This window comes from Aquarana catesbeiana, linkage group LG03 (assembly GCF_042186555.1).
Source record: "Aquarana catesbeiana isolate 2022-GZ linkage group LG03, ASM4218655v1, whole genome shotgun sequence".
Taxonomy (NCBI): Eukaryota; Metazoa; Chordata; class Amphibia; order Anura; family Ranidae; genus Aquarana; species Aquarana catesbeiana.
This window is the reverse complement of record NC_133326.1, coordinates 131,339,989-131,357,839: the sequence shown is the minus strand read 5'-3', so window position 1 is coordinate 131,357,839 and position 17,851 is coordinate 131,339,989. Positions and strand designations below refer to the sequence as shown.

Sequence of the window (17,851 nt, the reverse complement as noted above, 5' to 3'; positions counted from 1 at the left end):
TTCCAGGGGGAAGGGTGGAAGGGGGGTACTCTATAGTGGAGAGTACCGGGTAGGGGTTACTATCAGCAGCAATAATTGGATCGAACTGTGATATATCAAAAATTGATTAAATTTATTCCATATATCAAAAAATGTTAGGTATCAAAAAGTGGTATTGAAAATAAGTGCAGTATACATAAAAACAAATTAAATCTATTAATGCAAGTAGTTAATAACAGTATTCATAACATCCATGACAGAGGTGACCTGTATAATGCTGATGATTTCCTAAACTTGATATATGAGCATTGAATGACCAAAGGAAATCTTGTTATGCTTAAACCTGTCTTTGGAATATGATGGAATGAATTTGACTTTTGAGAATACAGCAGCACAACAATTGTTTTTAATTCCTGGATTCAACGGATACAATAATTGTGCACCTTGAGGACTGTTTGCTCTCCATATTATTCTTAACAATAATATATCAGTTTTCCTATAGATGAAGAATATAATATTTAATATTTTTTCCTTGTATTCATTTAATAACAATCCTAACCTCAGCATATAGCTAAGAGGTTACCTCTCACGGGCCTGCTATTCACCCCACACATTCCATCTTTCTCTATTGATTAGCCTGATGTCAGCCATAAACAATTAGTATATTTAGGGGATCATTTCAGACCCCATCTTCCAAAACCGTATCCTTACAATTAATAATTTGTGACTGACGTGCAGCTAATACAATGCTTCCGGACAGTGTTTAGTTTTGTTTTTGTACTGTTACATGTTGGTCTTGTTTGTTAATATGTCCATGGTTATTAACTCCTTGCATTAATAGATTTAATTAGTTTTTATGTATACTGCAATTATTTTCATTTCCACTTTTTGATACCTAACATTTTTTGATATACGGAATAAATGTAATCAATTTTTGATATATCACAGTTCGATCCAATTATTGCTGCTGATAGTAACCCCTACCCGGTACTCTCCACTATAGAGTACCTCCCTTCCCTCCTTTATTTTTATATGCTATATGGTTACAGCAACAACACCCTAACAGGTGATGGATCAAAAACGGTCACTCATTGTACTTGACTGGCATTAGTGGGAACTTGCCACAATTCCTTCCCTTTCCCCCCTCCCTTTCCACCCCCTCCTTTTATTGTTTATCTAATACAGGAGCTGGCAGTGACAATTTTATGTTTTTATTTTACAATAATAGCGGTGGGGGGGGAAGGTTGGAGCCGAGCCGGAGACAGACACAGAGAGGGAGATGACAGGCAGAAAGGAGGGGGTGAGGGGGGAGAGAAGAGAGCAGAGGGGGCAGCAGCATATGATGCAAGAATGTACTCTGACCACGGTGGTCAGGGTTAAGCAGCCTTGATTTTCGTGGTCAGCGCAGAGAGGGGATACAGGAAGTGCCAGGTTCCTGTATCTTATTACAGTTTAGAGGGGGGCAGATTACACAGCACTAGCACTGTGCTGTATAATCTGCTTTAAGGGACCCGGATCTGTATATATTTTTTGGGGGGTCAACAAACACTTTAAAGAGTTGTGGCAGAACAGAGAACTCATTATCTCAAGTTGCTCCTGTGGAGGTAAGCGCTACATTTGGGGGGGTTACAATTCTCAGTGTCCTCAAAGATCGTCGTATCCTTCCCCTACCATTGATTGGCTCAGGTACATGGCTGCATGGAGGGAGAAGAGGATCGAGCACAGGGATTTTATCATAGCCTGCATTTTACACAGTGCGGCAGTGGCGGCTTCACACACAGAGCCACTCCAGCAGCAATTAACAGCACAGCAGTGGGGGGAAGCAGCCCACAGCCAGCAACGGTGAAGAGAGAAGAGTCGGCGGCACAGTGGTTGGGAGTGGGGGCGAGCAGGTGGAACACACAAAAATATACACCCTGCTGCATAAACTTTCAAGAAAAGATAGCATGTAAGATTTAAATGGGGCAAATAATGATATATTGCATGAAGACTAATAGAAAAGAGGTCTTGATTTCTTTTTATTAGAAGAACACTAGGCGGTCTATTTGTAAATGATTTCACTCACAATTAATACAACTTTCATCCAAAATTCACAAATGTTACACCTATGGTTTAATTAGAAAAATAGTTTTGGGTAAAGGTTGTGTAAAACTTTGTTGAAACCATTGATAAATCACCTTAAGGTTTATCAGTCACAGAGTACTTACACTTTATGCACTGGACTCCATGGTATGTTCCCACTCACACGGAAGTTTCCCTTCTCTCCATATTTGTTGGTGAAATACACTCCAGAAACTGATGTTATTTTGTTCCCAGGAAAATGACACAGAACGTTCTCTTGTTGCTGAAATTGAGACCAGTACCAGGCTTGGGCTCCAATAAGCACACCTCCACCTTGACTCAAGAATGTGACAATATCTTCTGCCTGGCTGTCATCATATCCGGTAGTACAGAACACCCCTAGATCTTTCTTGAGACCGGACACCTTTTCTACCCTGTGTCCAGAGGAGGACAGAGTCTGCTCCAGGTGATCTAGATTGTTGTTAACACCAATTACTGCCTCTAAAGATGGTTTCAGCCAGGATATAGCATTCTTCAGAAAATCCATGAATTGTGGTTGGTTTAAATATGCCTCATGGCTCATGACCACTATTTTACCCTTCCCATACTTAGAGGCAGCCAAGAGGACGTGTTGTGCTGGTGTTACTAGTAATGGGAAGGCTGTGTCACCAGTCAGGAGAAGCTGGCAAGGTATGTTGTCTCCAGAGAAGTCCAGGCTACACAGACCATGGACAAGTGAACTGTAGTCTTCTTTAGCTGTCATATTTCCTGTAAACAAAAGTATGTAATCAATTTAAATTAAATGAAATCTTTAAAGTTTTTATTAGTCAAAGAGGAATCAAATCCCAGGGTTGGCCTTAAAGCATATGCTTACCTACAAAAAAATACAAAGCACAGGGGACATTACTTACCTTCAGTGTGATTTGTCCCTTGTGCTTTAGTAGAAATCTAATGTCATCTGATGCCCTCCCATCCCTGTCACCACAATCTTCCAATGTGGCGGGAGTTAGTAGAACTGAGGAGCTGTCAAAGGCTCATCAAGAGAGCCTGACTATGACTGCCCTTTCTTCCTAGCTCCTCCAATCATAGAAACCAGTACTAAAGATTCTATGAATGAAACGTGATTGATGAATGGAGGGGGTGGAGCTATCATTTGCCCGTCCTCCATTTATAAATCCATTTTTATTCATAGAAGCTGTGAATAATGGAAGGTGCTTATTTTGCATTTTAATTCTGTGAGTAAACTTAGGCTTTAAGGCGAAGGCCAAATCACAGTTTTATGATATGAACCAACACTAGAGTGGCTTGCAAAAGTATTCCCCCCCTTGACATTTTTTGCATTTTGTTGCCTCACAACCTGGAATTAACATGGATTGTTTGAGGATTTGCATCATCTAATTTATAGAACATGCCCACAACTTTGAAGATTTTTTTTTTTTTTTTTTTATTGTGAAGCAAACAACAAATAGGACAAAATAACAGAAAAAGTCAATGTGCATAACTATTCACCCCCCTAAAGTCAATACTTTGTAGAGCCACCTTTTGCGGCTATCACAGCTCCAAGTCGCTTTGGATAAGTCTCTATGAGCTTTCCACATCTTACCACTGGGATTTTTGCCCATTCCCCCTTGCAAAACTGCTCCAGCTCCTTCCAGCTGGATGGTTTACGCTTGCTAACAGCAATCTTTAAGTCTGACCACAGATTTTCTATTGGATTGACATCTGGGCATTAACTAGGCCATTCCAACACATTTACATGTTTCCCCTTAAACCGCTCAAGTGTTGCTTTAGCAGTGTGCTTGGGGTCATTGTCCTGCTGGAAGGTAAACCTCTGTCCTAGCCTCAAATCACACACAGAGTGGTACAGGTTTTGCTCAAGAATATCCCTGTATTTAGCACCATCTATCTTTCCCTCAACTCTGACCAGTTTCCCAGTCCCGACTGCTCAAAAACATCCCCACGGCATGATGCTGTCACTACCATGTATCACTGTGGGGATGGTGTTCTTTGGGTAATGTGATGTGTTGGGTTTGCGCCAGACATAGCGTTTTCTTTAATGGCCAAAAAGTTCAGTTTTAGCCTCATCAGACCAGAGCACCTTCCTCCATACATTTTGGGAGTCTCCCACATGCCTTTTCGCAAACTCAAAAAGTGCCATTTTGTTTTTTGCTGAAAGTAATGACTTTGTTCTGGCCACGCTAACATAAAGCCCAACTCTATGGAGCGTACAGCTTTTTGTCGTCCTATGTACAGATACTCCAGTCTCTGCTGTGGAACTCTGCAGCTCCTCCAGGGTTACCTTAGGTCTCTGTGCTGCCTCTCTGATTAATGCCCTCCTTACCAGGTCTGTGAGTTTTGGTGTGCGGCCGTCTCTTGCCAGGTTTGCTGTTGTGCCATGTTCTTTCCATTTGGGTATGATAGATTTGATGGTGCTCCTAGGGATCATCAAATTTTTGGATATTTTTTTATAACCTAACCCTGACTTGTACTTCTCAACAACCTTATGTGTTTGGAGAGTTCCTTTGTCTTCATGGCAGTGTTTGGTTAGTGGTGCCTCTTGCTTAGGTGTTGCAGCCTCTGGGGCCTTTCAAAAAGGTGTGTATATGTAATGACAGATCATGTGACAGATTGCACACAGGTGGACATCATTTTACTAATTATGTGACTTCTGAAGGTAATTGGCTGCACCAGAGCTTTTTATGGGCTTCATAACAAAGGTGGTGAATACATACGCACATGCCAATTATCAGTTTTTCATTTCTGAAAAATAGTTTTATGTATATATTTTTCTAATTTTACTTCACCAACTTAGACTATTGTGTTCTGATCCATCACATATAATTCAGATTTAAAAAACATTGGCTGTAATGTAACAAAATAGGTAAAAAGCCAAGGGGGGGTGAATACTTTTGAAAGGCACTGTATATCAAACAAGGCAAAATACCTTGTCTTTGCATTGGAACTGCACTGGGTAAGGATGACCGGCAAAGCCCAAAATGGTGTGAATGATCCCTCTCTTTAAGGTTTAGGTTACATTGAAAGGTTAAGGCTTGAAGTCTAGGGTTAAAATTAGGTTCCCCCCCAGTCCATTATCAGGCCCTTTGGGTCTGGTATGGATATTAAGGAGAACCCTGCGGCAATTTTTAAAAAAAAAAATGGCGTGGGGTCTCCCCAAAATCCATACCAGACCCTTATCCGAGCATGCAACCTTTCAGGCTGCAGGAAAAGGGGGGGACGGATGAGAGAGCGTCCCCCCCTTCTGAACCGTACCAGGCCACATGCCTGGGGAGGGTGTTTTAAGTCCTTTATTTTAAAAAAATGTCCCGCGGTGTCTATTCATCTTCGATGACAGCGCCGATGGACCGAGAAAAGAAAAAAATGGAAAAACTCTGCCTCGATTGGAGGCGTCCCCGCAACTGCAGGCTTTTTGCATTGACAACTGTTATATAGCTGAGGGCAGGGCCACCCGGTGACGTAAACGGGTGAGCCTCCCATTGAGGCGGAGTTTTTCTGGCTTTTTTTTTCTCGGGCTGTTGGCGCAGTGATCGAAGATAAATGGACATCGCAGGACATTTTTTATTTTTTAATAAAGGAATTGTCCCAAACTGTCTACTCTCATTTTTAATTTGTTGACACTTTTTTTGGTGAATGTGTAGAGGTACAATGTACCCAAAACCCATTCACATGGGGGGGGGCTGGGATCTGGGGGTCCCCTTGCTAAAAGGGGCTTCCAGATTCCGATAAGCCTCCTGCCTGCATACCCCCACAACCACTGGGCAAGGGTTGTGGGGAAGAGGCCCTTGTCCCCATCAACATGGGGACAAGGTGTTTTGGGAAGGACCCCAAAACACCCTCCCCATCTTGAGGGCATGTGGTCTGTTACGGTTCAGGAGGGGGGGCGCTCTCTCATCCCCCCCATTTTCCTGCGTCCTGCCAGGTTGCATGCTTGGATAAGGGTTTGTATGGATTTTGGGGGGGAACCCCACTCCATTTTTTTTTCATTTTGGCTTGGGGTTCCCTTTAAAATCCATACCAGACCTGAAGGGCCTGGTATAGTTTTTGGAGGGACCCCAATGCCTGGTAATGGACTGGGGGGGGACCCATGCCGTTTTTTTCAATGATTTTTTATCTATATTGCCAGGATCCGACAATACATTACAGCCACAAGCAGTTTTAAATTACATTTTTACCTTTAGAAATGTCATTTTGCTGTGGTACTGTTATAAATACGGGAAAGATGATTATGGGGTACTATTCCTCCCGGGAACACCAATGATGGGGTACTATTCCACCCGGGAACACCAATGATGGGGCACTATTCCTCCCAAGAACACCAATGATGGGGTACTATTCCTCCCGGGAACACCAATGATGGGGTACTATTCCTCATGGGAACAACAATGATGGGGCACTATTCCCCTCCCTCTCCTAGGAACACCAATGGGGCACTATTCCCCCCTCCTAGGAACACCAATGGGGCACTATTCCCCCCAGGAAAACCAATTATGGGGCACTATTCCACCCACCCCCGGAACACCAATGATAGGGCACTCCCCCCCAGCAGTGGGCGGGGCTGAGAAGATCAGTGGGGAGCTGACGTCAGCGAGGAGGAGAGGCACAGACGTGCCTGATCACATACAGCGGCGCCTTGTACACTGGAGGAGGATTTTAACGGACGGACAGGGAGGAAGGTGCGGACAACGATTTTCATTTTCGATCATTATCGATAATATCGATTAATCGTTTCAGCCCTAATTAGTTTCTCTATATGCCGCTCCCCCACTGCTCCTTCTATTCAGGTATAGAACCAAATATGACAGGGGAGCCGCATGGGCTTTGTAAAGCATGGGGTGGTGTTGCAATTGTGACCCCTGCGACCCTTATTGTTATGCCTAAGCTGCACGGTAAAGCGCTGCAGTTTACCATCTGGGCTTGTATAAACTGCCCATCTTTTCAGAACAACTTGCAATATAATACTAATGCACTACTACCCTCCTGGAAAAAGCAGTGTAGAGCAATGATAATGTGCAAAGTCCTATACCAATCATGCTAGCTGTCTCCAGTAGACTTAAATCTGATTGGTTACTACTGAACTCTGCATATCCATATCACCATGTGTATTGTTTATAGAATAAGCCCCAAAAGTCTTTAAAGTTTATACAAAGCCAAAGCTTCAGTTTAGATGTGGATAGAGTAAAAAATGTTTCGAAGCCCTGCCAAGTTTTTTTTTTCTTTTTCTGTATGTGTCCCATTAGGGAGCTGTGATTTTTTTTTAGCTTTAGATACACTATAAACCAAATTTAGTTTACTGGAGGTACTGAAGCATTCTCGAACTGATCTGTTGGTTGCCATAGTGAAGTTGAATTGCATAGTATAGAAAGATATTTTTTAAAGCTGAACACTGGGATTAAATTAAAAGCCCTTTGAGCATGGTGAGCTCTCCTGAATGCTCTACCTGCTTGTGGCTGTGTCAATTCTAATTACTGCACCTGCGTCTGTACTAGATCCAGAGTCCCAAGGATTGTGGGATATGTTGTTTCTTCACAGGAAATATCAGTTTTCAGACTAGGACATAGGCCATGCATTAACTTGTGCAGTGCCATACTGCATGCCTCATGTCTGAAAACAAACTGCTGACACAGGAATGTGAAGACCTACAACACTATTGGCTGAACATACAGGGCAGCAAATGACACCATGAAACTACAGAGTGGGGTTTTAAGAAGGATCCTGATTGGTAACTAAGGGCTAATTTTTTTTTCTTTCCTTAAAGAACACTTTTAATACATGAAGTCCAATAGAACTTCAACTATTGTTATCATGAAACCTAGTGAGTCTTTGAAGCCCAAATCTGGCCCAAACTTTTTTTTTTTACTGAGAGCAGGGAAGGGCTAAAACAGGGCTGATCAACCTGTGGCCCACGGCCAGAGCCCTCTGATGTGGCCCACAACCTCAAATCAGGGAAGTGCATGCCCATGCTCTGGAATGGTGGGTTGGCAAGCCCAGATTGCAATCAATGGGTTGCGATCCGCCATTCCAGAGTATCGGAGTGTATGGAGCCGACATTAGCAGCAAAGGACGCGGGTTAGTGGCGGTGCGTCCATTAAGGACGCAGGGCACCACCCCCTCTCTCCAGCCACCTCCCTTTGTGTATAATGGATATATTCATGCATTGCACAAATCTATCCATGGCCGCTGTAGCCAACCCCTATTCAGGCGTCTGGCCCTTTTTCGGATGCCGGGAGCCTGAATTCCAGCGGCGGGGAGGGGTGTTTTGGAAGCACCTGATTACAGCCATTTGCCCTAATAGGCTTCAAAAAAGTTGAACTGCGAGCACAAAGCATTGTGCTCGCACTTCACCCAGGTGCGTTAGAAAAGCAAATTAATATTCGCTTTCCTAACACTGAACCGCCTCTCAGACAATCAGGTTACCCGTCACCTGACTGGCTGAAATGACAGGTGCTATGATTGAACGCGAGGGGAGGAGGCGATGTCTGACCGGCTGCAAGGTCCCACCGCTCGCTGCCGTCACCCACCGCCACCGAGACAAGGTAAGTGCCGGACAAGCAGCGAGCGGGCGCTGGGGGTCACAGTGGCACTATTTGATGGGCACAGTGACAGCATTTGATGTGGCACTATTTTATGGGCACAGTGGCAGCGTTTGATGGGGCACAGTGGCAGCATTTGATGGACAAAGTGGCTGCGTTTGATGTGCATAGTGGCTGCGTTTGATGGGCACAGTGGCTGCGTTTGATGGGCACAGTGGCTGCAATTGATGGGCACAGTGGCTGCGTTTGATAGCGCAGTGATGGGCACAGTGAGGCTGCAATTGACGGGTTTTTTTTCCGAATTTTTCAGTTTGTTTGCACCCCCCCCAAAAATTTTGAGCACCAGCCGCCACTGATGCAGGTGTCCGCGAAGGGAGCAGGAACCACATAAGCCGATGCTTCCTCTGTAGCGGTGGCACCTGTCCCAGGCAGAGTGATATCAACTGCAAAGCTGGAAGTGGAAAAGGTCAGTGTATTAAACATCACATACGCTGCACTTTTGCAATGGGCATATTAGCACTTACAAAAAAGGGTTATTAGGCTGTTTTCACACTGATCCAAGAGTTCAGGACAGTGTACCTGTGGCTTTCCTGCAGGTTAGCTGCCCTGAGTCATAGACTTCTAATATATCCCGCGGGTTAGCTGCACTGAGCCATAGACTAATAATATATCCTGCAGGTTTGGTGCACTTTCTGAAAGTACTCCAAACCTGCAAGATGTAATAGTCTATGACTCATTGCAGCTAACCCGCAGGAAAGGTCCTACCAAATATTTATGTAAAAACATATTTTCTAAAAGACATTGAAGACCTATAAAATTTTTATTTTATGATTTACCAAGAAAATTTTAAACTGGAACTCAGTTAAGATCAGTTAAATATATTCCTCAATACCCACACAGGATCTGCATCCACATTGTGTGCACCAAGTGCCTTTGCAAACCCAGGTATTGTCTTGTAAAAATAGGAGGAACAATCACTGTGCTTGTATGTAGCTTGTGCAAAGAGCACAGCTGTGGGAGGGACCCAACAGGCCCCACTCACTACAGGTTGCCCACAGAAAAGTATAGGAGGGGGTGGAGACATGACCAGTCACCTTACATATGGAGAGAGAGAGCAGCAGTGACTGGTCTGTATTACAGGAAGCTCCTGCACAGTAGCTAAATTTCACACTGGGTTACTGTACAGATCTTCTGAAATTACACAAAGCACAGCAAGATTAAAATAACAATACACATACAGTGGGGCAAAAAAGTATTTAGTCAGCCACCAATTGTGCAAGTTCTCCCACTTAAAAAGCTGAGAGAGGCCTGTAATTGTCATCATAGGTATACCTCCAACTATGGGTGACAAAATATGGAAACAAATCCAGGCAATCACATTGTCTGATTTTTGAAAGAAGTTATTTGCAAATTATGGTGTATTATAAGTATTTGGTCAATAGCAAAAGTTCATCTCAATACTTTGTTATATATCCTTTGTTGGCAATGACAGAGGTCAAACGTTTTCTGTGAAGTCTTCACAAGGTTGTCACACACCGTTGCGGGTATGTTGGACCATTCCTCCATGCAGATCTCCTCTAGAGCAGTGATGTTTTGGGTCTGTCACTGGGCAACACGGACTTTCAACTCCCTCCAAAGGTTTTCTATGGGGTTGAGATCTGGAGACTGGCTAGGCCACTCCAGGATCTTGAAATGCTTCTTACAAAGCCACTCCTTCGTTGCCCAGGCCTTGTGTTTGGGATCATTGTCATGCTGAAAGACCCAGCCATGTTTCATCTTCAATGCCCTTGCAGATGGGAGGAGGTTTGCACTCAAAATCTCACGATACATGGCCCCATTCATTCTTTCATGTACACGGATCAGTCGTCCTGTTCCCTTTGCAAAGAAACAGCCCCAAAGCATGATGTTGCAACCCCCATGCTTCACAGTAGGTATGGTGTTCTTTGGTTGCAACTCAGCATTCTCTCTCCTCCAAACACGACGAGTTGTGTTTCTACCAGTTTTACTTTGGTTTCATCTGACCATATGACATTCTCCCAATCCTCTTCTGGATCATCCAAATGCTCTCTAGCAAACCTCAGACGGGCTCGGACATGTACTGGCTTAAGCAGGGGGACACGTCTGACACTGCAGGATCTGAGTCCCTGGTGGCGTAGTGTGTTACTGATGGTAGCCTTTGTTACGTTGGTCCCAGCTCTCTGTGGGTCATTCACTAGGTCCCCCCCGTGTGGTTCTGGGATTTTTGCTCACCGTTCTTGTGATCATTTTGACCACACAGGCTGAGATCTTGCATGGAGCCCCAGATCGAGGGAGATTATCAGTGGTCTTGTATGTCTTCTATTTTCTAATTATTGCTCCCACAGTTGATTTCTTCACACCAAGCTGCTTGCCTATTGCAGATTCAGTCTTCCCAGCCTGGTGCAGGTCTACAATTTTGTTTCTGGTGTCCTTCGACAGCTCTTTGGTCTTCACCATAGTGGAGTTTGGAGTGTGACTGTTTGAGGTTGTGGACAGGTGTCTTTTATACTGATAACAAGTTCAAACAGGTGCCATTAATACAGGTAATGAGTGGAGGACAGAGGAGCCTCCTAAAGAAGAAGATACAGGTCTGTGAGAGCCAGAAATCTTGCTTGTTTGTAGGTGACCAAATACTTATTTTCCACCATAATTTGCAAATAAATTCTTTCAAAAATCAGACAATGTGATTGTCTGGATTTGTTTCCACATTTTGTCTCTCATAGTTGAGGTATACCTATGATGACAATTACAGGCCTCTCTCATATTTTTAAGTGGGAGAACTTGCACAATTGGTGGCTGCCTAAATACTTTTTTGCCCCACTGTACCTATCTGCTTATCCTAGATTTCAATGTTAATGGTTTATTAAGTATGATTTGAACCATTAATTTTTTTTTTTTTACGATTTATATCTCCTTCTTTTTTGAGTCCCATGCATTTTCCTGTAAAACCTGTAAAAAGAATTGACTTTCTGGTGTAATATGCGGTCTGATCGATGGATCACTGAGCTGTGTACACTGCAGGAGAGTGTGAGGGCTTCTACTAACAAGCCCAGCATGCATGGCACATGCAGTCACTTGGTCTTCTCTACTTTTTGCCAATAGAGTCCGCATATTATTACAGGCAATTATAGAGCACTGGCAATGGGGAAGATTTTCTAAAACTGGAGAGTGCAAAATCTGGTGCAGTTGTGCATGGTAGCCAATCAGCTTCTAGCTTCAGCTTGTTCAATTAAGCTTTGAAAAAAAAAAAAAAACTGGAAGCTGTATGGTTTCTATGAAGAGCTGCACCAGATTTTGCACTCTCCAGTTTTAGTAATCAACCCCAGTGTATGTAGTGCTTTGCGTACTGTACATTTAAATCAGTTGCTGCCCTTAAGGAGCTTACAATCAACAGTCCTTATCCCACATGAATACACACACATACATACTAGGGCCAATTAAAGATGGTATGCATTGCTAGTTATTTTTTTCCTTCAAGAGCATGTTACCCCAACATTTCTTATTCCTGATACCTGCCGGCTGTACCATGTACATATGTAAAATATCATGTTTTCTTTGTATTTCTTCCTTTGAGTAAAATATCTGGTGTTCATGCCAGTCCCTCTGCTTTCCTATTAAAAACTGACCACACTAAGCAGGAGAATACACCGTGGTCAGTTTCTTACTTATGCTGGGGACTCAGCCTGCTCTCCTCCAATGATCAGACTTGTCCTGACACACATCCCCTGCACAGCCTTTCAGTGGGAAGTTCAGTGCACTGCTGTTTATCCCCCTAGCCAGCTTTTATGCAGCTGAGAACAGGGGGAATGGGGAATGTGATCACTTACAAAAAAGGAGAAGGCGGTGTTTATAATTTTATATATATATATATATATATATATATATACCTATATCTATATCTATACACAAATGTTTTGCCTTTCATTTCTATTTGGGGTTGTTTTACAAGGTCAGGGTTTACACATGCAGGGTTTACACATGCAGGGTTTACACATGCAGGGTTTACACATGCAGGGTTTACACATGCAGGCTAAACAAAATACATAAATAATAACAAACAAAAAGGATCCCCAATCCATGCTGTTAAAGCGATATGAAAAGCCTTGCTTTTAATCACTTCAGCCCCGGAAGATTTGGCTGCTCAATGACCAGGCAATTTTTTGTGATAAGGCAATGCATCGCTTTAACTGACAATTGTGCGGTCGTGCAACGCTGTTCCCAAACAAAATTGACATCCTTTTTTTTCCCCACAAATAGAGCTTTCTTTTTGTGGTATTTTATCGCCTTTGTGGTTTTTATTTTTTGCGCTATAAACAAAACAAAAGCAACAATTTTGAAAAATACACAATATCTTTTACTCTTTGATATAATAAATATCCCACATTTTTAATAAAAAAAACACATTTTTTCCTCAGTTTAGGCCGATATGTATTCTTCTACATATTTTTGGTAAAAAAAATTGCAATAAGCGTTTATTGATAGGTTTGGCCAAAAGTTATAGCATCTACAAAATGGGGGATAGATTTATGGCATTTCTATTATTATTATTTTTTTTACTAGTTATGGCGGCAATCTGTGATTTTTATCAGGACTGTGATATTGCGGCAGACATATCGGACACTTTTGACACATTTTTGGGACCATTGACAATTATACAGCGATCAGTGATATAAAAATGCACTGATTACTGTATAAATGTCAATGGCATCGAAGGGATTAACACTAGGGGGCGATCAAGGGGTTAACTGTGTTCCCTCTGTGTTCTAACTGTAGGGGGATGGGACTGTCTAGGAGGGGAGACAGATTGGTGTTCATACTTAGTATGAACACACGATCTGTCTCTACTCCCCTGAAAGAACCGGGATCTGTGTGTTTACACACACAGATCCCGATTCTCCCTCTGTCACGAGCGATCGCGGGAGCCCGGTTCATCATCGCGCCCGCTGGGCACTCGCATCGGCTCCAGGCACACGCTGCGGGCACGCGCGCCCCTAGTGGCTAAAAGGCGAAGCGACGTAAGGTAACGTTGTTTCGCCCAGCCGTGCCATTCTGCCACAGTAAAACGATGGCGGATGGTCGGCAAGTGGTTAAAAATAACAAACATGTTATACTTACCTGCTCTGTGTAGGGGTTTTGCACAGAGCAGCCCAGATCCTCCTCTTCTCGGGTTCCCTGCCGGCGCTCCTGTCTCCCCCCTCCTGCCAGGTGCCCCCACATCAAGCAGCTTGCTCTGGGGACACCCAAGCAGACATGCTCCCGACCCACGGCTCTGTGTCCATTCACACACACGGAGCCGCGGCTCGGCCCCACCTCTTTCTTCGCCTGATTGGCTCACTGGCTGTGATTGACAACAATGGTAGCCAAAGGCTCCTGCTGCTGCCAAAAGCCAATCAGGAGTGCAAGTCCCCAGAGAGGCAAGGCTATCGTGGACATCGCTGGATCGAGAGGGGGCTCAAGTAATTATTAGGGGGGGCTGGTGCACACAGCTTTTTTTATCTGCATGCACAGAATGCATGCGAGTAAAAAACCTTGTGCCTTTACAACCACTTTAAGAAACCCCTCCTGCTGGGCCATTGTATTCTGATAGCTGCCACCAGTGGAAGTCAGAATACCTGGACAGCAGCTGCATTTCATTGACGACAGCTGACTGTTCACCTGTCAATTTTTCACATAGCAAATTTTGTCATCAGGAACCGGCTGAAATTCACACAGTGTATGGTCAGCTTAATGGACTGTAAACACGGTCCGAAAATCGGACGAAAAATATCACTTTCGAAGCGATCGTATGATAATCTGATTGTTAGTACAGAGCTTTTGAGAGCTGATCATGACAGTTCAGCTGATATTATCCAATCAGACAAGCATGAAAATTTTTCTCGTACAATACCAGATCGTACGATTTTAGTTTAATCAGTACAGTTGTCGTTCGAAAATACAATACAAATACACTACAACACCTTACATCACTTCCGAATTTTCCTCACATTAGTAAACTCTTCATTTTCGATACGGAGACTAGCATGCAAAAAAAAAAAAAATCTGTCGTACGACTTTTGGATTGTGGTGTGTACGAGCCATTAGACGGGAGCCAATTAACCTTTTAGAATATGTTGAATATACATAAAAACCCTTATAATATTGACGGGTTCCCATAAATATGCAACATTGGATCGATTGATTATAAACGGATGATCAGTATATAATAGCATGAAAGAATTTGGGAATAAAGTCAGCTAGTCTAGACATATAACACAGAGCAGACAGATACATACCTGTTACAGAAGTAAACGATCAGGAGTGGAGCCAGCAAACCCTGTCCAGGTTTAACTTTCCAGTAAGGGGATGTCTAATAAGTCATTCACACTGGGTGGAGTCCATAGAAGATCCCAGAACCCAGCACACTAACAAAGGGGGTATTATAACAGGACAGAGAGGATGAACTAGGAGAACTGGTTTGTAATCCCAGCCCGATACGTCATTGTGGATCAGGAAGTGAGTTAGCTACTTTTCTTTCTATGTACAGCACAAGACTGTAAATGAAATGCGAGCTTGTTCACGTCCTTCCTGTGGGCTGTAAATCTTCTAGATGACCACTAGAGGCCACCATTCTCCATGCAGAGTGATAACATATTTTAGAAATTAGTTCATTCCCAGGCTGCACTTCTGCTAGGTGGCCACATGAGGGCTGCGAATTCCACTGTACATTGGTTTTATCAGCAGCAGATTAGAATGTCTAGAAACTCCTGTGCTAATGGCAAATGTAATTTTTAAGGGCCAAGTTCACCTTTTTTATTCTAATTTCCAGCTCCCCTATGTACCAATATAGCATCAATGTACTTATTTTGCAAAGATAAAACAGCTTTCCATTAATTCTACACAGGCTTACCTCACTCTCTTCATAGCTGTTTAAAACCTGTTGCCGCCCGCCCACCGTCATATGACGTGATGGACTTTGTGCGGGGATATCTGAATGATGCCTGTCAGATATTGCCATTTTCAGCCGGTGATTCCCTGCACCATAAGAATGAGCTCATAGCTGCTGTTCCGCCGCTTGAACGTTTTTAAGGGAGGCGAGAGGGGATGCCCCCCCCCCCTCACGCTGCCTTCCGGTGCTTCTACCGACTCACTGCCACGATCGGTGATTTGGAGAATGGATCCGCCAGCCCCGGATGTTGATCATAGAGGTTTCCGGCGGACCAGATGGTCGCCGGAGTCTCTATGATCGTCGGAGGCCGGGCACGATGTTATGACGTCACGCCCGGCCTCTGCATTCAAAAAAACATCGCCGCCTTGGCTGGGATGCCGTAATCAGTTTATTTTTTTTTTAATTTCAAGCTTCCCAGCCTAGTGGTGAGATATGGAGTCTTATTGACCCCATATCTCACCGTAAAGAGGACCTGTCATGTCATATTCCTATTACAAGGGATGTTTACATTTCTTGTAATAGGAATAAAAGTGATCAAAATTTTTTTTTTTCAAAAAAAGTGTCAAACTAAAAAAAAGAAATTATAACTAACAATAATTTTTTTTTTTTTTTTAAAGCGCTCTTGTCCCCGTGTGCTCAAACGCAGAAGCAAATGCATACGTAAGTCCCACCCACATAGGAAAACAGTGTTCAATCCATACATGTGAGGTATCGATGCGAACATTGGAGTGAGAACAGTAGACTCGACCTCCTCTGTAACTCAAAACATGTAACCAGTAAAAAAATTTCAAGCGTCACCTATGGGGATTTTTAAGTGCCGAACTTTGGCGCCATTCCACAAGCGTGTGCTATTTTGAAGCGTGACATGTTAGGTATCTATTTACTCAGCGTAACTTCATCTTTCACAATATGCAAAAACATTGGGCTAACTTTACTGTTTTGTTTTTTTTTAAAGCACAAAACTATTTTTTTCCCAAAAAAAAGCGTTCGAAAAATTGCTGCGCAAATACCGTGTGAGATAAAAAGTTGCAACAACCGCCATTGTATTCTTTAGGTTGTTTGCTCCAAAAAACATATATAATGTTTGGGGGTTCTATGTAATTTTCTAGCAAAAAAAATGATGATTTTTACATGTAGGAGAGAAATGTCAGAACTGGCCTGGGTGGCAAGTGGTTAAAAACACTGCTCGATTACTTCTGCCTTACTTCCTGGACAGACTATAGGTCATGACACAGGAAGGAGTGGGCGAAGTAATGGAATGATTATAATAATAACAATAATTATAAAACAATATAGGATCACAGTGCTCAATACACCAAAGTATACATAAATGAATCCAATCAGTGCAAACAATGAATAGTTAATGCAAAAGACTGTATAAATAATAAAAGTGAAACAGTGATGAAAAAACGAAGATGCAGCCTCCCTCCTAAGGCTATGTTTCCACTATTGCATCCCCAAAGTCGCGCGATTTTGCCGCGATTTTTTACCGCGATTTTACCGCGACTTTTTACCGCGATTTGAAGCAATGCCTGTATCTATGGACCTCAAGTCGCATCAAAGTGGGACCAAAGTAGTGCAGGGACTACTTTGAAGTCGCTGCGACTTGAAGTCGCACAGATATGAACGGTACTCATTGGAAATCATGGGATACAATTTGTCATGCGACTTTTTAGTCCCAAGTCGCATGAAAAGTCGCACTAGTGGAAACAGAGCCTAAGAGCTGCAATATCCCACAAAGTGCTTCTTACTCCCAACTAATGCTCAGACAGCTCAGAAGAGTGCTCCATTTCTCATTAATGCTCAAAGATCACTCAACAGATCACCTGCAAGTGCTCCCCCCTCCAGGAATAATCTCACCTGAGGGAATGTGATCTCCACAATTAAGTGAGAGCAATACAAGCCTTTTAGCCTCCCCGGGCTGCACTGCAACCATAAGTTTATTTTTTTTCCTCATTAATGTACACACAGCACCCCATATTGACAGAAAAACACAGAATTGTTGACATTTTTGCATAATTATTAAAAAAGAAAAACTGAAATATCACATGGTCCTAAGTATTCAGACCCTTTGCTGTGACACTCATATATTTAACTCAGGTGCTGTCCATTTCTTCTGATCATCCTTGAGATGGTTCTACACCTTCACTTGAGTCCAACTGTGTTTGATTATACTGATTGGACTTGATTAGGAAAGCCACACACCTGTCTATATAAGACCTTACAGCTCACAGTGCATGTCAGAGCAAATGAGAATCATGAGGTCAAAGGAACTGCCTGAAGAGCTCAGAGACAGAATTGTGGCAAGGCACAGATCTGG

The 17,851-nt window shown here is 43.1% G+C and overlaps 1 protein-coding gene across 1 annotated transcript in view; it reads right to left on the bottom strand.

Moving 5' to 3' along the window:
* LOC141131687 (TRPM8 channel-associated factor homolog) overlaps positions 1–15,161 on the bottom strand; it is a 47,535-nt gene extending 32,374 nt beyond the window's left edge. The window contains exons 1-2 of the mRNA XM_073619241.1: positions 14,879–15,161; positions 2,187–2,808 (exon numbers count right to left, since the gene is read on the bottom strand). Of these exons, the coding sequence (XP_073475342.1) occupies positions 2,187–2,803 (617 nt within the window). The 5' untranslated portion in view covers positions 2,804–2,808; positions 14,879–15,161. The remainder of the gene's footprint in view (positions 1–2,186; positions 2,809–14,878) is intronic.
* Between the last annotated feature and the right edge of the window lie 2,690 nt (positions 15,162–17,851).